At 38.1% G+C, this 22630-nt stretch overlaps 1 protein-coding gene across 1 annotated transcript in view; it reads left to right on the top strand.

Annotated features, from left to right (window-relative positions):
- LOC139716086 (rho GTPase-activating protein 18-like) overlaps positions 1-22630 on the top strand; it is a 132614-nt gene that overhangs the window by 18996 nt on the left and 90988 nt on the right. Inside the window, exons 3-4 of the mRNA XM_071627640.1 lie at positions 3000-3065; positions 8355-8548. Of these exons, the coding sequence (XP_071483741.1) occupies positions 3000-3065; positions 8355-8548 (260 nt within the window). The remainder of the gene's footprint in view (positions 1-2999; positions 3066-8354; positions 8549-22630) is intronic.

Genomic DNA, 22630 nt, shown 5'->3' with positions numbered 1-22630 from the left:
TGGTTTGTTAATTTGTATCTAGGTGTCAACTTTTCATCATACTCAAATTCAACATTATATCACACTTGTGGCATGCATGTCATATAAACCTGCTGAGAATGGACTGATTTTGCTACAACACACATTGTCCATAAACACTTGCCCGAGTATACTTGGGACTCATTCTCAACATGTTAAACCGTTGAGGACGAGTCCCGAGTATACTCGGGCAGGTGTCTATGGGAAATGGGTGTTGTAGCAAAATCAGTCCGTCCTCCATGGGTTATTGGAAAGGAGTCCAAGGCTACATCAGAGGAGTAGGGCCTACAATGACTAAAAAGGTGTTAGCTTTGCACCAAGAGAAGCAAATACTCATTTTCACGGTGCTGGTCATGTAGACACTCACAGTTCTCATCGATGCAGTAAATCAGGCTCAATACCCTGGGTAAATTTCACTCTCAGCTCTGATATTACCTAAGTTGCTGTTCTGCACCGTATAATACACACAAATCCCATAGAGCAGTGATTTGCCAGGCATCTACTGTAAAGGGATGGTGTGGTTTTGGTGGAGGTGGAGATTTGGGTTTTGACTTTTTGTGAGATGATTGGAGGCCACTTATATGAAGTATTGAGGGGCATACAGTTCTGGGAAGAGTTTGGGATTTATTTGATAAAGATCCATTTTGAAATGACTGAGATCTCAAAAAAAAAAGCACAAAGTAAAACAATATTTCTGGATATCTCAGCCATTTCAAAGCCAATTTTTGTCTGGTAAACTTTGAGTAACTCATGGAGTTGTGTGCTCTTGATGTTTCATATAAGGAGATTCTAATTACATGTATCTTGTGGAAGGTTAGAGCCAGAATCCCCATCTCAACCAGAACTATGCCATCCCTTTAACTCATTGAGGATGGACTGATTTTGCTACAACATGCATTTCCCATAGACACCTGCCCAAGTATACTCGTCCTCAATGGGTTAATAGGCATCCTCTTCTATTCATGGCCAGAAGTGGGCCACAATAGCATTAGAGATGATAGAGTGTTATCTTGCATAGCATCTGCATCTATAACTTTAGGCAAGTTGCTTTTTGTGTCTGCTGCTACTGCTGGATGCTGCCTGCTAGCTAATGGTTGCCTTGGCAATGGCTGTAGAAGTCGTCCAGGTACTCGTATAAGTCAATTTAAGCGATTCATGTGGGAAAAGTTGCAATGTGATTGCTCATTTCGTAACTGCAAGTGCTATTAAAGGTTGCAAGATTAGTGTAGTTGGACTGAACTTGTTCATGATTTAACACCTAGTTCTCTATAGGTTAGGTATGTTTTTTAACCCATCGAGGATGGGCTGATTTTACCATGACACGCATTTCCCATCTGACGTCTGCCCGAGTAAACTAGGGACACATCCTCAACAGGTTAATGGTACCGTAGCCAAGACAATGACTTGCCAATTCCAGGGGTTTGTGATGAAACTAAATGCTGATCCTATGTGCATTACCCTCTTTCTTGATTGGATTCTTCATGGCAAGAAGGACTGATATTAAAGGTATCAGTGGAAGAGTGATAATCCCAAGAGGTATAATCACAGTCTATAGAGGGTGGTCTATGTATTCAAAAATGTCTGTGATTACAACGAAATGTTTGCTTTCCCGTCGTAATAACAGCAGACCTCATTCCGCATGCGCGTGCAACACGCGCTCACAGTACATTTAAACAGGGCACATTGCAAGTCCCGCACTCCTTGGCCGCCAGCAAGGAACGCTGTCCACCATTACTTTAGGCTGCGCTTATCTAAACATTTTCTGAGGCAGAATCACGATCCTAAACGCGTTTGAGGCATTATCAGGGGTTTAGTAGATAAATGCAACTGTGTTTTCAAACGCGTTTAGAAACGTCGTTTTAAAACGCCTTTCAAAGGGCGATTTGAAACACGTTTGAGACCATGATAGCCATTCTGTGAGTAGAAAATTCAATGCCGTATAGAAACGTGTTTATATCTCAAGGTCAAATCCCGGCTGTTTCCGGTTGTGCTCTCTGCCTATTATTTGTGTGTGACTGATGAGACATGTTTGGTGGTATGCAGTTGACCTTTACTTCCCGGGTCATACGGCGCAAAGCAACTGCGCAGCGACACCACTCGAATCGAGATTATATGATGGTTAGATAAACGCGGCACCCTGAGAATTGAGTTTCAAACCACGTTTGCAAACACCGTTCCAAACGCATTTTGAAACGTGATTCTCTCTCTCAAGTTATAGATAAATGCAGCCTTAAAGTGGGAAGATCACTCTTATGCCCCCCCCCCCCTAGTACTGGTGGATCTCGCTCTGTGCACTCACAAAACAATTGTACACGGCATATAGTATTGTGAGGTAACACTCTAGCACCTACACTGTATGATTATACCTCTTTGAATAATCCTTAGAGCATGAGTTGGCAGATCACAGAGGGATATCAGCAGATACACGTTTGGACTCGAACTACAAATGCTCTTCACATTTTGCATTTAATTCTGCTAGGTGCAAAATTTCTAATTTATATTTTGTCGGCTGAGAACCAGAAGGGTGTTATTGCAATTTTGGGGATATTGAGTTGAATATCGGTAATACGCTGTAGAGCTTGATCTCCTCTGTACTACGTATTGTGTCAAGTTTTAATTATTTCCATTTTCAGTAAAATGTCAAGAATCAAAGCCACAGGGGCATTATTTCACCCGATATTTGTTACAATGCTGTCAAATGTACCCCCTTTTTGGTTAAGTAAACTTTTTATTTCATGAGAGTTGATTGTTTCATTTTTAGACATGCTCAAATCCTAGAATGCAATAGTGCCCTTCTGGTTCTCAACTGATACTTTCTTCTCTGTGTTTCTCATAAAAACGGATTATGTGAACCTGTGGAATATAAATGTGATGCCTCATTAACTCATTCAAAATTGCTATCGCGGAATACCCATTTTCATTTTCTTTTCCTTCATTAAACCCTTCTTTATTTTTGTAATGTCTCGTTTCATTTGTTACAGATGGAGAGGCAGAGTTGCTATGGTTACAAGAGACTGGATTGGATAACTTAGCATCAGTGCTTCAGAGTGAGTTCATCATATGCCTCTCCTTCTCCCTTCCTCCCCCTGCCGCCCCCCCCCCCTCCCCTTCTCTCCGTTAACATACTTTTTGTATGTATTTCAAGCTCAGGTGCACGTGTCACATGGGAAAGTAGCCCAATATACCATCTGCCCTACTTTGGCAAAAGAAAGCAAGTGACATACCATCCAAATTTGAGTTGTTGATGTTTTCATAATTCACATAATGAGCTCTTCGTCAAGGCCAAATTTCATGCAGAAACACTCATCCTACAAAAGAGATATGTTAGATAAGACATCATGATAGTCCAGTGATGTCAGTGTAAATGACAGACACATTTTGCTCTTTTACGAGAAATGTCACTTTTTTCACTTGCTTTCTTTGGCCAAATTAGGGCAGCCATGATAACCTACTCAAAAGCTACTCAGTACCGTATTGCACAATTTTCCCACACTCTCTTAAAACTGATTTAGAGTAATTAACGAGGGGAATCATTAAAGACGCCACCCTCAGAATTTAAAGGCAGGACGACCAAAAATTTATGTGCTGGATGCTATACTTCAAAGTGAATTTACAGCTTAGAAATAAACTACCCTGCACAATGTAACAATGAGAAAACAGATTGTAGCAGGGAGATTTTGTCTCAGTTTATACTCTGCCCCTTAAATTTCTCTTTCTGACAGTCAGTGTTACCACTGTGGTTTTAAAATGTGGATGATTCTAGAACGATTTTAGAGGATAAAGAACTATGCAACAGCTCTTTGTGATTTTAAAGGATTCAATAATTTTCCTTGCAAGTAAGATTGCATGTTTGGTCTGTATTATAGTAGACCAAGTTAATGATCGAGGAACCAGCTTGAGATTTGAACCCTTAACCTAATACTTGCCAGGTGGTGGCACTACAACTGAGTTCAAACCAGTCCGTGAAAATGATACGATAAAGTTAAAACAACTACCTAATGCTTCAACCACGTTTCCTTCTCTTTGTTTTGACTTGATTCTTGTTATTTGAAAGGAAGATGCTCTACATGAACAAAAATGATTGGTTTGTGCAGAGAGAGTTTGCAATCTAATGCCATAGATTATTTTCTAGCAGTCTCCTTGAATATAATGATAAGAAAAAGATTTCTATGTGGTCTAACTTCTGTGAGCGACTGCCATTGAACTGGCTTCAGTTCAGTCAGCAGTGCCACTGCGTGGTGAGCAGTGTATGATGGGTTCAAACCCCAGCTAAAAAGCCTGGTTTTTCCCTTTTTTAACTGTGTCTAGTATTACAAAGCAAATATAATATTCCTATTCTTGCTTTAGATAATGTAGCACAAATCTCTCAATTCACCTTGACTTCTTTCTAATCTTCATCCCGAATGAAATATTCATGTTAATGTTATTGATTCTAATAATGATGGAGGTGATGATGATAATAATAACAGAATTATTTACAATAATAGTTATAATAATAGTTTGCAGGAGCGGTAATAATTGTTATTATGATATTGTGGTTGGAATAGTAATGTTGATCCATCTATTGCCACTGTTTTATTAGTCTCTAAATAAAAAATGCTTATGTAGATTTATTTACTTCATGAATGTTTGAGTGTATTTGCTCTTTAGTTTATGAGAAAAACAAACAAACAAACAAACAAACAAACAAACAACCCCCTTTCTATATCCCAAGCTGACTGTGTATAGACATTTCAAGCAGTATCATTCTGAATGTACAAATATTGAAGCCAGTCGTGGTGGTTTTGCAGACTGTGTCTTGTTTGTGTAAAATGTCAAATTGCATTGAAGATAAAGCCTGACCAGCCTGGTTGCCATGGTAACCAAGGTGAATAGAATCTGCTGCTCAGGCAACTTTTTTTTTTATCTCTAACGTTGAAGCAATTTCTAACCCAACCCCCCCCCCCCCCCCCCCCCCCCCCACAATACTAGTATGCGGTAACACCTAGTTTCATCAGTGCTTCATAGAATGTGGTCTCCTTGTATAACGTACAGAGACCACATTCTGTAATGAAAATTTAGGTCAACTGTTGTTTGCCAGCCGGGGAAAGATATCATATACATTGCATTTCTCATCTCAGAAATTATGTCTTTATGTTTTTTGTTTGTTGTTGTTGTTTTTTTTTTGCCATTCAAAGTTTGCTTATTATATCTTTTGCTCGTAATATACTGCCTAATAATGCTTGCTGTTTGGCAGGCTCTCATAGATCAATCAAAGTCTCCAAAGGGCTTTTTACACTTGTGTTTCTTAACCTCGGACTTTCTCTGACCCAGGACTATCGTTAGTCCCGTACCAATTTTTTCAGCTTTTTACACTCGCCAATTAGTCCCGTACTATCTCTTGTCCGGGGCTAAGGAGAAAACTGACCTTTTTACACTCGTATTTCTTAGCCCCGGACTTTCCAAACCACATGAATATTCATAATTACGCTGTGTACTGTACACGTACACGCACGCACCGGCAGCACTTGATTACCTCGTTTCTGATTGGTCAGTGAGGGTCGGACTTCGTCTCCGTCGCTTAGCCCAGGATTATTTTTTCGTTCTGTTTACACTCACTTGCTTGGCACCGCAATTGCGGTGCTAGCACCTTAATTGCGGTGCTAACCCCTGCTATTTTGCAGGGCCAGATAGTACCGTACTATCGGTGGGGCTAGCCCACTTTGGCAAAAACGAGTGTAAACAGAAAGTGGGCTAAGGATAGTCCCGTACCAAAGGTGGGGCTAAGGCCCCCCCTTAGCCCCACCGTTGGTCCGGGGCTAAGCAAAAATTTACAAGTGTAAAAAGCCCTTAAGTGAAATTGTCCATCATCACTATTTGTGTCACTTCCCTGAAGGGTGCCAGAAGCATTATGTTTTCAGGTTGTCTGTCTGTCAGTCTGTCTGTATACATGTATGTCCATCTGCTCTTTTTATTTTTTTAAATCAAAATTTTATAGGCCTGCACTGTTTACAGTACTTTTGGGAATATACATATATTTTGAATGAATCAGGACTTATCAGGCAATTTTGTAAGAGGTTAGATGCGCAATTGAGGACCAAAGCAGTAGGATGAGAAATGGATATTATCCTCTTTTAAGAGAAGAATCGTTGAGTTTAAAGGGATAGTACAGTATTGGTGGAGATGAGAATTGGACTTTTAACTTTTTGTGAGATATCACGAAAACATTTATGAAATAGTACAGGGCATACCATTTTAAGAGGAATTAAAAGTTTATTTTATGGAAATCAGGTTTGGAATGACTGAAACATCCAAAAACAAAGTAAAACAAAGTGATCGTAATAAAGTGTGGGTCCCACACTTTATGAGAATTGCTCTGTTTCGGATGTCACAACCATTTCAAAACCAATTTTCATCAAATAAACGTTGAATTCCTCGTGGAATTACAAATGTACATGCTCTTTCATATTTCATTCGAGGTTTCTCATTATCTCACCAAATAAATGTTAGAAACTTGAAATTAGGTCTCAACCAAAACCATAAAATCCCTTTAAGCTTTGGAGATGATTGTGAACAAGTTGCATTAATGTACAATAGGAAGCAATATTTGAGTGATGTTTATTATTCCAAAGATCAAATGATATTTTTATTCCAATAACACACAAAATCCCTATACCTAGATGTTCACTAATGTGAAAATGAAATAAGGTATATGTTAATCCAAACAATTGTTGGTTCATTCTGAAGGCTTGTTATTCCGAATGTTCTAAGGTTCATAAGTCCAAAGGTTCATTTTAAATCTGAAAAAGAAGGCATCTCTATATACTGTAAGTATACTAACAAATCCTTAGAATCAAGGCTCATTAATCTGAAAATGGAAAGAAGGTATGTACTAAGCCAAACCTTCAGAATTAACAAACCCTTGATTTATTTGTGGATTAACGAAACGTAGGAACAACGATTCTTTTGAAATTGAATCTTCTGATCTCCTCCTCTTACAACAGACATTGTCTGCTCTGTTTTGTTCAATTCTATCATCAATTTGACAAAATGAGTGGTAATTTTTGGGTCATCATATTTATTACCTATCAATGAAAGTCATTGTCTTGAATAAAAACAAACAAACAAACAAACAAACAAATACATAATCTCATTAATCCTGAAAGGGAAAGAAAAACAACAACAACAACAACAAAAGAAGAGAGAAAAATATTTGTGCTTTTAATGAATCACCTCTTTGGTCAGAACGTTTGTAATATTTTGGCAACAGATTAGTTTTTATTCTGTTGCAATACGTCACTTTTGAGTGTTTCACTGGTGTCACATAACACATCTCCTCTAACAAGGCCTGTGAGAAAAAGATATGATATTTTGTTTTTGTAAGGTATTTGATACTTCTTAATATTTCCTGTTGCAGCAGCGAGCAGTAGATGGATGTTTGTGCATTTGAATATTAGACTCATCCATATTCTCAAAAGGAATCCTTCTGATATTCCTTTGAAAATGCTTTGTATTTTGCTCATAAACATGTGTGAGACTAGAAAGGAGTCTAGTGCATAAAGGGGAAATTCACCCTAGATATTGGAATACATTATTGAAGTTTGAGAAAAATTGGGTTGACTATTTATATATATTAAAAAGATAGATTTGTGAAGTTTGTATTGGCATTGATTTCCCTGTTTTTATTTCAAATCAAACAGTTGGTGATATGTGCCAAGGCAAATATTTTTCTCCATGCCTTTCATAGGATGAGCAGGGTTAATTGATACCCTTCATGTCCTACAAGAACTGATGTTTGAGGAATCTTATTGATTTACTCAAACTTTCACAGTTGCTTTGGATGTCAAAGACCCAAGACATGGAAAAGTGTGCACATATCCCTCCCACGGCTTACACATAATATGCACAGACCAATCAAGAGATTTGCATGTCTGTTTTCTCACTGTATTCAATGATAGGTGTGCGAGATATGACCATGTTTAAAAAGATAAAAATAAAAGATACAACTAACTTCTTGAGGAGTTATCTGTAATATATACTGTACGTAAGTATATAGTTTTAATCACATGGTCTTTCTCGTACTCGGAGTCAATCTTATAGACATGTATAGTAATGAACCAATTAGATTCCAGCACTCAGAAGATGATGCATATCATGGCTGTATATTGCTGTGATAAATATAAGTTGGAGCATGTTCTATGATAGAAAGTTAGCATGGTGATGTAAAATGTAAAACCTCTCTTCCTGTACAACTATGTATGCATTGGTAATGATCAGCTATTGTGACCATCTATTTTTACATTATATACATACTCTGCTCTTCATTCACGGTAACACCCTGAAATGTTCTCTTGTAGAGGGACACGCCCTTGACAATGAGGTATGGGAGAATGCCACCTCCACGCTCACGAGGAGCCAGGCGGCGGCCGTCCGGAAGCGGGTGGACAAGCTGAACGAGACGTACAAGCAGCGCCTGATGGCCGCCCGGGACGCCAAGACGAGGAAGCCTGATGTGAGGGACATTTTCCCACCCCAGGATGCCCGGAGTGAGGTAAGGACCAAAAGATTGCATACTGTAAAAGCTGTTATTTCATCACACAATTCTCGGTCGAGAATATATGAGATCCGGTTTGCGCATGTGCAGTCAAATTCGTTCGTAGCTGTTCTGTGTTTCTACACCACTATTTGTGCACAAGAAAAATCTTCCATTCATCATTTATCATCACGCTCTTTGACTGACTTTCATCTGGGAAATATTGTAAACAGCAGTTGAGTTCTATGACCTTCCGTCATGAATGAAGATTCGAGAAATCATGATCGTAATTCACCATCCTTGGTACGTGAAAATGTCAATACCGTATCGGACTCCACCGGCACTAGCACGGAGCCGCTTCCCGCGTGCACTCCGTGCTGTGTGTAGTGTACAGACCAGGCAAACACTGCTGAATCTGCTATACATGCACTGGCCAAGAAAACCGCGAGTAAGGTAAGACCAATCTCAGACTGTAACAACTGTTGTTTTCGTGTACAAATGTTTTTGCGAATGAGGAGGTCACTGACATTTTCGTGAGATGTTGTTTTCACGATTTGACACTGAGGCTGTAGTAAGTGCACTTATTTATTTATTTATTTATTCAGTTTTCTTTACCCAGGGTAACCCCATCAGTGGTTTACACACTGTTATCCTAGGGGGCCCTGCAACAGAATGACAAAATATAACAGTTCAACAAACACAAAATAACAAATCAAGGACACTCCTTTTTACATCATAACATCAAGACAATATCAATACTCTTTATAAATAAAAAAATGCAAAATTAATCCTTGACGATAATAATACACAGACTCATATTATTTGAGGAAAAAAAGATAATACCTTAACATTAAACAGGAATATCAAAAATACCCGAATTCTACCCCAAGTGAGATATGTATGCTCTTACGAACGCTGTCCGTTCACACTGCAATTTTAATGTGATCAAGATCAGGGCCCCATTTTATCAAACGATATAATCGATTACAAATTTCCTTACCACACAGGCTGCCATAGACTTATGATAGAAATCAACTATATAATCAATTATAACTCTTTAAAAAAACAGGGTCCAGGTGTCGACGACATCACATCATCATGTAGTTTGAGTCTGTGGTTACTGCTAACAGCACTATTCTTTGAAAATGTGAAAGTTTAAAATTCCATAAACTCTTTACTTCAGGTCCAGTTTAAAGGAAAACTCTACCACACTTAATGCTTGATTTTACTCTATCTATCAACGCAAACCTGAAAATCTTGTGGAGTTGCACTTTAAAGGTCATATATCGTCGCTGGGGCGACAAGGCCTTGTATCTACAAAATGTCAAATGTTCAGGAGAGCAAAAAAACATGGCCGCCAAAGCACGTTATCAAATGGAAAAGCCTTTCCTTTAACATGCTATGGTGGCTTCATTTTTGGGGTAAGACAGCTAGGATTTGGATAGGACATCACTTAACTGATTATCTGACTATTAATAAAAAAAAGTCATTTTCACCAAAATTTCAGATACGAGGTCTTGTCGTCCCAGTGACGATATCCGTTATAGAATTGGAAATACCACAAAATTTTGCATGGTTGAAGAATAATGTCACCAAACATCATGTATGAAATCTTATTGTAATACACCCTGGAGTTTTGAAAAAAACCCAAAACAAATGAAAAAAAGAAACTTGCTCCCTGTCACCTAAGAATATGCTTGCTTTTTGTACCGGGAATAACGGTTTGAATTTGTTCAGATTCTGAATAAATTCACTGGAAATCTATAGCATTTATTTCTCCTCCATCATAAAGAAATTTCCAAGTGTACCATCATGAGGAAAGGTCTGAATTGCCTGTAGACCTCTATGATATACCAGGTTACGAAAGCAACCTAATATGAAAGGTTGCAAAAGGGACTCATGAACTTTAAAGAGCTTTGCTACATGTAATAATTCTTTTTGTACCGAGATGTGTTGATGGTGAGGATTTCTTTAACCTGTTCGTTCCCTGCACCACATGATAACCCTTTGTAACAACCCTGAGTATGACAACATCTCAAGATTCAATGGGGTAATACCTGTGCCTTCTCCTTTCACATAAAACTCCTGATATGTGCGTTTTGCTTTGCTGCACTCGTGCACACGCGAATCTTTCCCAGGCATTTATATTTGATCTTGCTTCAATGGCAGAATGCACAAGCGTCCGGCCTACTAGTATTTTGGAATCGAAAGTTGACTCCCTTGAGAGATCGTTTTTTTTTTAATGAACGTGTGGGGGCAGCAGATGCACACACTCACAGAAAGTTTGCTGGGCTGGATGGAATGCGCTGTGTGGAGCTATCCAGACAGGGCTAATGAGCGTCTTTCAGTCGGGGGAAGGAAACTATTAATTTGACAGATGCTAATCCAACGAGAAGCAATTTGTCGTGAGGAATTTTGTGTCCTGCGAGAGAGAGAGAGAGGGAGAGAGAGATGGAGAGAGAGAGGGAGAGAGAGAGAAAGGAACGGTTGACGTTTAGATCTGACTTCAAAACTGCCCTCCGCTTCTGTCCAGGACAAAGTGTGTCTGATGAAGCTTTTACTTGTTGTTGGTGTAGACTTAATCTACCAAGAGAGCAGTTGAATCAGCAAGCATTTGTGGTCACACCTACAGTTGTACATACATTAGCAACCCAGGTATTCTTAAACAGTCTTTTGACCTTTGTCCCTATCAAACTGAAGGTGCTTAATGGGATCGTATAGTTTTGGTTGAGACCTAATCTCAGGTTTCTAACATTTTTTGGTGAGATAATGAGAAAGCTCTTATGAAATATGAAAGAGCATGTAATTCTATGAGGAATTCAACATTTATTTGATGAAAATTGGATTTGAAATGGCTGAGATATCCAAAAAAAGCGATTCTAATAAAGTGTGGGACCTACATTTTATTACAATCGCTTTGTTTTACTTTGTTTTTGGATGTTTCAGTCATTCCAAACCCGATTTTCATCAAATAAACTTTGAATTCCTCTTCAAATGGTATGCTCTGTACTATATCATAAGTGTTTTCTTGATATCTTGCAAAAAGTTAAAAGCCCAATTCTCATCTCCATCAATGCTGTACCATCCCTTTAACTGAGAATTGCAGGTTTATGCTAGAAGCCATACATGCCTGTCTTTTGTTTTGTTTTATTTTGTTTTGTTTTGTGTTTGTATATATATGTGTGTGTATTTGTAACCTAACACTCTGTAGTCTGATTCGCGTGTAACATTGTGTTATCTTGTGGACACTATTAAAGTACAGTCATTCAGTTGTATTGGGTGACAGTGATGGTTTTATTCTAGCCAAGTAATCCAATCCTGAATGGATTTTATCTTACTTTCAGTTTGCAGACCAGCTGCTTGCGAATTTATACACTGGGCACGAAAAGGGATACATCTTTGGTTGTGTGAAGAGCAGATAACAGCTAATTGTAGTACTATCTAAACATTCCCTTTAATCCCAGACATGATCTCACTCTCGTCCAGGGATTGTTGATGCAGCCAGTTGATTTGAAACTGGACGCTGACCATGCACGTACCATGCTTGTCGACTGCAGGAAATGTTGTTACATGGTGAGGCAAGCGTCCTCCGTTTCTGTGCTTGTATTTAGGAAGCAATCAATTGAATGCGCGGAGCTCGGGGAGAAGATTCCATCCAGAGCTCCGATCCGCTTGGACTGGACCGACATCAGCTGATGTTTATTGACCTTGAAAAAAAAAAACCTCACAAAAACCGGAAGAAACAGATATGATAACCTCTCTTGTCAGTCATTGCAACATAAAATGCCATCTTAGCCAAGTTTTAAACACAAGAAATTTTGCCCTCAAATTGATGTTTTGCTACATTGTATTCAAATGACTAAACAAGGATTTTCAGAAATATGAAAAGCAAGTTTGAGTACCGTTTTATGTCCAACATACTTGTATCTTTGTTCTGCATTCTAGTCTTCGTATTCGTCATTCGAGGATTTCTCTTCCAAATTTCTCTTCCTGTTTGTGCTCATTCGTGGGAAATTACATTTACTGTGTAATCAATCATCTGAAATACTAGATATTTGACAGTTCCGTATGGAGATACAACCTTCTAAGATTTCTCGGAGCCATCAAAACTCGGTTGTCATGACGGCAGCCCAGTTTACTTCATTATGCTATTCGTTTTTGTTTTGTTTTGTTTTTTGTTTTTGACAGGAAGAACTTGATACATGTACTGGGTAATTATGTGAAGTTTCATAGCTTTGGTGATGTACATTAGTAAGAGGTAAACCGTATGAAACGTGTTATATTTCTGCTGTATACACTGCACCATGTAGATGAAAGAGTGCTTTCACACATACTAAGAGTGCACAATTTGAAACAGGATTGTAATTGAACATCACTGGAATCATGATTCAAATTTTTGGTGTTTTTGACGAGTGAATACAAACTGCACTCGCGGAGAGATTTGAATCGTAATGCCAATTGTGTTTCAAATGGTGGTCCGGAGGGGTTTTTCAATCACAATTTGCCAGAATTACGGAAGGAAACAGTCGAGTGTAAGGATTGGCCTCCAAATCGTGTATTGTTCAATCAGTGTATTATCTATCTATCTATCTATCTATCTATCTATCTATCTATCTATCTATCTATCTATCTATCTATCTACAAATGTATCTATCTTTTCTTTACAACAGAAAAAATAATTGTTATTCCATGATTAAAATGTGACCTGCTACAACAAAAGGATCCGAAAGTCGGGGAGGTCGACTTTCTGAAAATGACATGACATTATTCCCTTATTTTTCCGCTTTCATCGCATACATGTACATAACATGACTCAAAAGTACTCGGTTGCAGAGATATCAATGATTTTAAGAGAGCATGTCAAGTGGTATAAGAAATCGGCATTTCGAGAAGATCACCGACGAAGTTTTCCTTCCGTAGCAATCATGATAAAGGGGAGGTCTATACGTTTCACCTGTTGACGATAGAAGGTATGCCCCTAGCAACCTCCACAATGTTCATTCAAGCTTAGCACCAGCGGTCTATTCACGACCAATCAGTAACCAGGATGCAAGGCACTCACCAATAAGATCACTCCCCTGTTGCTTGGAGCAGAATATATATGCGGTGCTAAATCCAAATCTTCGGACATGTTTCTGCTCAGTTTAAACGCGGAAAATCATGGCCCAGAAAAATGTTAATTTCTTCCCTTTCCTTTGATCATTTACTTTCTAAATTTCAGCAGATGATGGACGAAACATTTAGACCACAAAATTATGTCAAAAACAGATAGTCGATGGTTTTGACCAATTTTGATGATCTGACTTCAAACTCGATTTTCTTGGCTCAGCCGTCAGCGGCTTTTGGATCCTTTTGACGTGGCGGGTCACAAATGATGGTTGCAGACTACCCAGTTCTCATTTCCACAGACGTTGCAATGATGTCGTCTCTTATATGATCATAAATGGGAAGGAGTGTTGGAAAGTCTTTATAGTCCTCCAAATTCTTTTAAATAAAAAACTGGACCTGGAACTTTTGTCATGCGACGTTCCACCAATTAACAATCAACTTCTCCTTTGTGCGACGTTTGCCATTTAACAATCAGCTTTTAAACAGCAAAACGTTGCATGAAGTAAGTTTTAAGTCCAATTTCTGATTTAGACGAATTTGGAAGCTACACTTCGACTGGATGAATAAGAATTTGCATCAGTTTATTTATAGTCTTATAGCTAAACTATGGCTCTTTAAGATGATATGAGAAAACTTATTTATTGTTGTTTCGTGAGAGAAAGAGAGAGAAAAAAAAGAATATGTTTACTTCATTCAACCTGTGGTCATCTTGTTTACATATAACTGTCACTCATCTTGAGGGAAGGATAATGACAAGAGAGAATATTTTGATTACTGTAGAGAAAGGGAAACAAATACCAGGAAGTATTCACTTTCAGTTGAAAGGCGTCTGTTGCTTTTAATAGTTTGGTTTTGCTTTAAAGGGTTGATAGGAATGGAAAGAGTGGTATGATGAAGAATCATGCTACACACATACACCCACTAGGATACATGTAGCTCAATGCAAGCTCATAACAGTTTCTTTGATGGATGCAAACAGTCGTTTAATCACAGCTAATTAACTAAAATCCAGATATATTTGCAGACAAGTGACTGTGTTCCTGTCAGCCGCGTTGGTCCTCACTTAACTCCCTCAGCTTTCTAAAACAAAGTTTATATCATTTGTAATTGTTGTTGCATCTTGTTAACAACGTTACATAACGCAATACAAGTTTTTGCAACGTCACAAGTCATAGTAGCATTCACATACATGTACACCGCCAGGCCGTCTACATCACAATTCAAAATTGTACTACATGAAGGAAGTTGTAAGGGTTAAATGTTTGGCCAAAAGAGGATGCTACACTTGTGTGTGGTAAGTGGAGCTGAAATTCAGAGGACAATCAGAGGACGGGGAAATACATCTTTGAAGCCCCAGTGTTGCCTTGGTAATCAAAGGCTTTAGTCTGTGAATGTTCTCAGTCATCCAGGTAAAGTAGAGCATGAACAATATCAGTAAATCTAGTCAACTGGACTTACTTGTAATTTGGAGTAGCGACGTTTCACGTCCTCTCCGGCACGCTTCATCAGGCCGACTGATCTTTGGCGGCAATTGGTTGCCCCCCAACGATCATCGATCAAAGATCATCGGCCTGATGAAGCGTCCCGGAGAGGACGTGAAACGTCGCTACTCCAAATTACAAGTAAGTCCATTTGACTAGAGTTACTGATGTAGTTCACAAAGGTTTTATTGTTGATTGGGACTCCGAGAATTTTCTCATGAATTGTAGAATGAGTGTATATCTCCAATAGGAACCACTGGAAGTGAAATGAAATCAAAATCAGGACCTGCAGACCATAAGGTTCACTTCAATGGCAAGCATCCATTTCATGGAAGAGGAAAGCCTAAATATTGTGCTTTGCCAACACACCCACTAGCAGGTTGTGAGCAACCTGTTTTACTGCCCTCTTGAGACAACTGTCGGCACAGTGTTCAGGCAGTATTATGACTTGCAGCTATTCCTAGGCTGTGTTGGCAGTGAGTGGAGTATGGGTGTTGTAATCAACAGTTCAAGCAATGAGACAGAAAGACTTGTATTTGAAGAGCTCCCCCTTGTGGTGGAACCTGGTAGATTTGTTGTGTTCCGTTCTCCTATTCAGCTGTGATCGCTTCCAACCCGTAACCATTTTCTGTCATAAGGGAGGGGAAAATATACATGGCCGGTGGAAGGGGGGGGGGGGGGCGTGGGGGCGTGGGGGCTCGGGCCCCCATACTTTTTGTGCACCATACAAAGGAATACATAATGTGTCATCACTTTGGGCCCCACACTTTTTTTGTGTGAGCACGTTATTAAAGGTAATGTTTTTCCACTGAAGACCCCCCCCCCCTTTTTTTTTCATTCATTCATTCATTCATTCATTTCCATATCAAAACATAACATTTACAAATATCAAAACACAATTGCCTTGGTACAATTTATACATTTTGATTGGAGGGATCATAGAAAGCACACAAGAGGCTTGTTGGAAATGATCTCCTACGAACAATTATCAATACATTTAAACTAAGCAATTATCATACAAATTCAATTGATAAAACAAAGGTCAAAGATACAATGAAAAGAGAAGAAAAGAGGCAGAGGTGGAAACAATGCATACTTGTACTTACAGTTTCAGATACATTTCATCAAAAATATATTTTTTATAAAGCCTTTTAAATTGACGTAAGGTCTTACTACTCTTGACTGTTGGAGGAAGAGTATTTTTGCTTGTCAGCTGAAAAAAACCGGAAATGGAAATGGAGAGATGAGCTGAAGACCTTTTTTTTTAATTCATGTCTTGCTTGTTAGCTCATGAAACCCGCAATGGGCCCCCACACTTTTGAAAACGCTCCGCTGGCCCTGCTATAACCCGCATTTTCCACGGACACCTGTCCGAGTAAACTCAGGACTAGTCTCTTAAACAGGTTATTAAAGCTTACTATATATGTTAAACTTTGTGAGTAAGGAGACATTGGTAGTGTACAGTGAGTAATGACCACATACCATCACTACCTGCACCATCACTAGGTGAATGGGAAGAATCCCCCATCCCATACCGCAAGCATCTACATCCAAACCACAGAAACCGATCACCTCAGAGAGTGACAAATCTTAGCCTCAGTCAAGGATCCTCATACTGTTGTTAACTTGCAGACAGTCACAAGTGCAGCGAACAGCTGAAGCAGAGCACAGATCAGCACAAAAGGGACTTTTGAGATCTGTGCTTCACTTGTGTTACTATGAAACACGATATTTTCGCGGCATGAAATTTTCGTGTATTGGAGCCAACGGCCTTTTTCATGTCGTGGAATTTTCGCGAGTTGCCTCTAACATTCAATGCATATAGTGTAGACAAGAGCTTTCATGTGCATTTTAATTTCGTGAATCTTGGTCTCGCGAAATTCTCAAAATTAAAATGCACGCAACATTCCTTGTTTTTACAGTATTCATGGGCCTTAGGACAGCTAGTTAACCAGTGCGCCACTCCTTGTTGACAATTCAATTGGTCACTTTGACTATTAAGTCTGTTTTTACAAGTACCAACGATGCGTAATTTGAAACATGATTGTATTGGCTCATTAGTTGAACCATGATTCAAATTACGCGTTTTTGCTGTGTGCATGCAAACTGGAATCCCGGAGGGGTTTTGAATCGTGATTTCTATCTTGATTCTAAAGATGGTCCAGAGGTGTATTACAATCACGATTTGCCAGAATCACAGAATGGAACAGTTATGTGTACAGATTGACATCAAAATCATGTCTTTTTTTTTTCTTCTTTTGGGGAGGGGGCAGAGCTTACAGTCACTTTTCAACCAATTCTGCAAAAAAAAAAAAAAAATGCTCCTCAAATGCTCGCACTGCAATCAGAGCTTGTCCTACTTACCACTCAAGAGTGATTGATGGGAATGTGAAAAGAAGCCACACCTCCTCTCCTCGCTCTGAAATTCAAAACTGCAGAATCCACTAAGCCTTCCTTAGTCTAGAGTAAGGATAATAATTTCAATCGTAATTGCAATATTGAATGTCATTTAGCATTGCAATAAGGTTTCTTGACCTGTGCAGAAACAGCCTAAATCAAATTGCTAGATTTGCCCATCAGCCAGCCATTAGAAGCCTGTAAAATGATTCACTTTAGTCTGTCTGTCTACCAAAGCCAAATATATACTGCATATTCTCCATTAAATATCCTTCAAATCCCACATGATGTCTTCAGTACATTGCTTACAAGGAAATTCCAACCGTATAAAATGTGTGTGTATGCACGTCTGCAGTGTACGATATGTGTGCAATCCTGTTTCATCGAATGTGCTCTCTGTGCAGTGAGTTGTTGTTGTGTTTTAAATATATACATGTATGTGTATATGTATGATAGACAAGTGCTGGGGCACTCTTGCAGCTTTTCTCAGTGGCAGAAAGAAATCGATTGGGAGGAAATTTGCGACTTCCTCTCCGGCGTTGTCAGCCGAGGCGGAAGGAAGTGACGAGGGTGCTCTGATACTGTCCGAACATACGTTATACATCTCGTCTGATTTCATCTGTGGTTCGTAGGCATGTTTACACAGAGCACGGTAGGGGCATGGGGCCGGGTTTTTGGATGGTATGCCAAAAGGAACCATGTCTGGCTCTGTTAAAAATGAATCAGTAATTCAATACAAAATCACCCAAAATGCTATTCATACATCAAAATCAAAAGCAGCAAAAATCAACAGTAGAAGATTAATTTTGTAGCAAAATTGTTAGCGGGAAAGAGATATTGTAACAGAACCAAACATGGTTCCTTTTGGTGCATTATAGCAAAAACCCCGTTCCGTGACTCTTACCAGATTTGGTGTAAACACAGCTCAATTCACAAGCTAGCACATACATGTATCCATTTTCCTCTCCATCAGATGCAAGACAGGTGTCATAATGTAGAAAAATAGAATATGAAGAGTTTAAAAAGCAAAAACAGGTATTATCCATTTGTATCAATTTCAGGAATATGGAATCATATTTAAAGAATTGAATTAGAAAATAAAAACAGTTCTATCTGTTTGAGTATTAAAAGCATATTATAAAGAGACAAGTGATAAACGCAAAACAGATATATCTGTTTGTATTAATTTGAGGAATAATGGAGTGTAAAATTTAGAATATATGTTGTCAAAATGAGAGTAATATTGCTGCACCTTCTAGGGAACAATAGACCATTATGTATGGAATCTTCAGTTGCTAAAGGGTTAAGTAACAAAATCAGCTCATCTTCCATGGGTTAGTGCTCATCAAGGACCACTGTCAGACATCGAAAAGGATGTCCGATGTTTTCTCACTCTTCATTGCTAGTCTTGGGGGGGGGGGGGGGAAGGGGCGGCTTCATCCAAACGTTTGCTCATGATTCAAGTCTGAATGTATTTCCTGTTATGTTCTGTAATGAACATGAGTCTGACACTACTAGTAGTCTCTTGTTCCAGACCTGCTCTTCAAAAATCCTCAACAGGAACATCTGAGTTCTTGCACAAATCATGTCATTCGTGATGAAACAAATATGATGCCCAATATCCCCAAGCTATACTTGGTGTGTTTTTATTTAAAAAAAAGACCTGAAGCTAGACTAGTTTAAATTGTAAAGGTTCTTTGCTCTAACCTTCACTGTCTGCCAATAAAGATGACAATTAATAATCTTGGTATTAGAGGAGATTTTGATATTAACCTGTTGAGGACAAATCCCAAGTATACTCGGGCATGTGTCTATGGGAAATGCTGGTTGTCGCAACATCAAACCGTCCTCAATGGGTTAAAGAACTTACAGGTATATCGAAGCATACAAGACCAAGTAATTGTAAGTCCTTCGCAGATGAGTACACTGCTTCACTAAGTTCCACATTTGGAAAATGTTACCTGCATGGTCCTGCAAATGCCACCAGAGAATCTTTTATATTGTGTAGATGTGATGTTATGAAAAAAAGATAACATTGACATTAAATGCTTAAAGCTTCAAAAATGTTATTTACTGGAAGTTACTGGATTTGCCACACTTCATAATTCCTATTTTTATACAGTAGTGGTATAAGAAACCATTCAGTAAACGGTTCATGTACATGTATATAGTGATATAAAGTCACAAATCACTTGATAAGGACAACAGATTCCCAAAACTTTTGCATCTACATTGTACCTGGAATGATGGTGATGTTTTCTTTGGTATGTTTTCCATGCATTTGACCATCGTCCTAATGTACAGCTCAGTCACCTTACATTGTAGATCAACATTTTCTTCAAAAAATTTCTGAAATTCGTCTATCACAGGATTGAAACAGTATCTTCGATTGCTGCCAGAAGAAAATTGGCATTTCCTTGTGAAAGTACTTGATAAACAATAACATCCGGCCAAATCTTTCAGTTTAGTTGCTTATTTTTAATTAGCAAGAAGCCGGATTCTTTACTTTGTCAATAAAAACTCTACTATGGCTATTCGTGGTGTTTTGAAGCATCATCTGTGATCATAATTCATTGTGACCCACTTTTCTCAAAATTTATCGGTACGTTAAAGCCAGTTTCATGTTCCTGCAAATTTTGATTTGTCTAAGATAATCAAGATTAGTGATTGATTTGGGAGGCCTTGTGTGTGAATAGACTTCCTCTTTTGTTCTTTCACAACTTATTTTCATAGCTATATGTAGGTCATATTAACTTGCGTCAAACGTTCAATTAGACTTTGGTCCCATTATACTCACATGTTAAAGTCTGGACTAAGAACTCTTGGCGTATCATTGCCCTAAAACTAATTTTTAAGATCGCAATTGCGGCAGTGGAGGAGAATGAGAATCGTCCAGTGAAGAACTGGACGTTATTCCCTTGTGCTTTCTTGGCGGGAACTTGCACTCACCAGCCAAAAGTCTTTTGACCATGATATTTTGCAAATTATGGGTGGTCAATTAGTGCCATTTCCCTCCGCTTGGCTGACCAGTCCAAGTGGATGGACTCCAGCCGATGACAGCTTGGATTGTCAGATGGCCATTGCCAAATGTCTGTCTCCCTGGTTTTAAAGGTATGAGGCAAAGTTGTTGCTAAATTGAAATAACAAAATGCTTTGGGGTCAATTCAATTTCAATCCAATTCATCTACTTTTCATTTCAAATTACAAAAGAAAAACCCAACATTAAATATCCAGTGTTACAAGATAAAATTGCAAACACTCACGCATAAAAAAGATGACAATAACAACAACAAAATGACACTGATTGACAGGCATAAATTGTTACAAATCACAACAGAAAAGAAGTAAAATGGAAAATGATGTACACATAAAAGCCAGTAAGGCCTGTAAGTGCATGTACACTGTTGTCAAGGTTATCTTAAAGTGGACAGAGCAGATTATTTTTCAGAGATCAAATAAAAAGTTTTATACAAAAAATACAAAGCAAAACATACAACAAAACAAAGATGAAAATAGACGTAAAAAAAGATGGTTAAATATATAGTTTCAGTAAAAAGACATTTTTTTTTTTGTATACTGCTTCCTAAATAAGTTATTATCTTGCTGACTATAATTATCTCTGGGTTTATTGCATTCCAAAGAGCTGAACCTGTATGATGAAGAGTTTGCCTTGATTTCATACCAGAAAATTTCCATTTCCATTTCCATTTTGGGTCGACTTCAGTAGATAAAGAGAAATCACATGACAGAATGGAAGAGATTTTCTTTAAAATCAGGCATGAAGCAAGAAAGTTACAAGCTTCTCTGATGTATTCATGAAAAAGTGGTATTTGATATGAGTTTTATAATGCTGAGTACTAAGTAATATGAATTTGCATGTTTGGTGTCCATTTTTTTTTCTCTTCTTGATGTGAAATTTGAGAGCTATTGTGTCAGAGAGTCATTTTGAATGTAATTTCATAGCTGAAACTTGTTCTCTAAACCTTTCATTTCTTTGCTTCATTGGAAATTATATGAATTTAAGTTGTTTTTTTTTTTACATCAAATGATTGATTTATGATATCATATCAAGGCACAGATATCATTGTCGGAGAGAAAAAAAAGTGTGTATGCCGTACCCAATTGGATGTATGAGACCATTTAGTTTGAGCAGTTTTGTACCCTGGCGCTTCTGTTTTGGATCAATGTACTTGTACTGTACCTATCCATATCCGTATCAGCATCTTTTCTTTTGAATCCTATAAAACTCAATTAAAGACTTGAATGTTTTATTAAAAGTTCCCACAGTTCCATCCCAATAAAGTGCATAGAAGCGTTCATATATTTTCTGTATACTTTCTCTTCCAATTTTAACTGTTTTCATTATTAACCCAATGAGGACAGGCTGATTTTGCTACAACATGCATTTTCCATAGACACCTGCCCAAGTATATTGGGGACTCGTCCTCAACAGGTTAATATTGTAGTGTCATCATATGATATTTATTACAATTATTGTTGTCATTGTTATTATTTAGGAATGAAAAACTGTTCTTGTATACTATATAGTAGATATACTTTTACATCTATGATAACGATTTATTAGAAACAATGTTCTGGCCATAGTTTTATAGGGAATCTCTATAAAACTGTAATGTGTATTAAAAGCACACTGACTGACACATAACAGTGATCACTGTCATTATGCATCAAAATTTTATTAATATCTTACAATTTTTTTGTAATTCCTATAAATTTGATATCAGAATACACTGGTCTGAAGGGGAAAGGGGGTGGGGATTTGTTTGTATAGCCAGAAGAATAGTGTGTAGGAGATCATCCATATTTTTATTCCACTTAAAAAGATTTACTTCCGTTGACTTGTGATATCAAAAGATTGAGAAAAAAGGCTATTAGTCACTAAAAGCATTGTTATCACTAGACACTTTCAATGACTACTCTGTTGATTTTGCTTGCATTCCTGGAACTTTGGTACAAGGTTCCTGCCACTAAAGTTTTATCAAATCTCAGTTTTATTGACGATTAGCAGCTACAATGTAACACTATGGTTGTCAGGCTTTATGGTGACCAACCTATGGTGTACAGATTAGTGAAACGTAACAACCAGCGGTTA

This window comes from Diadema antillarum, unplaced genomic scaffold (assembly GCF_040938485.1).
Source record: "Diadema antillarum isolate AM-2024a unplaced genomic scaffold, OU_Dant_1.0 scf00000060, whole genome shotgun sequence".
In the NCBI taxonomy this organism is placed as follows: Eukaryota; Metazoa; Echinodermata; class Echinoidea; order Diadematoida; family Diadematidae; genus Diadema; species Diadema antillarum.
This window is presented reverse-complemented; position numbering and strand designations above follow the sequence as displayed.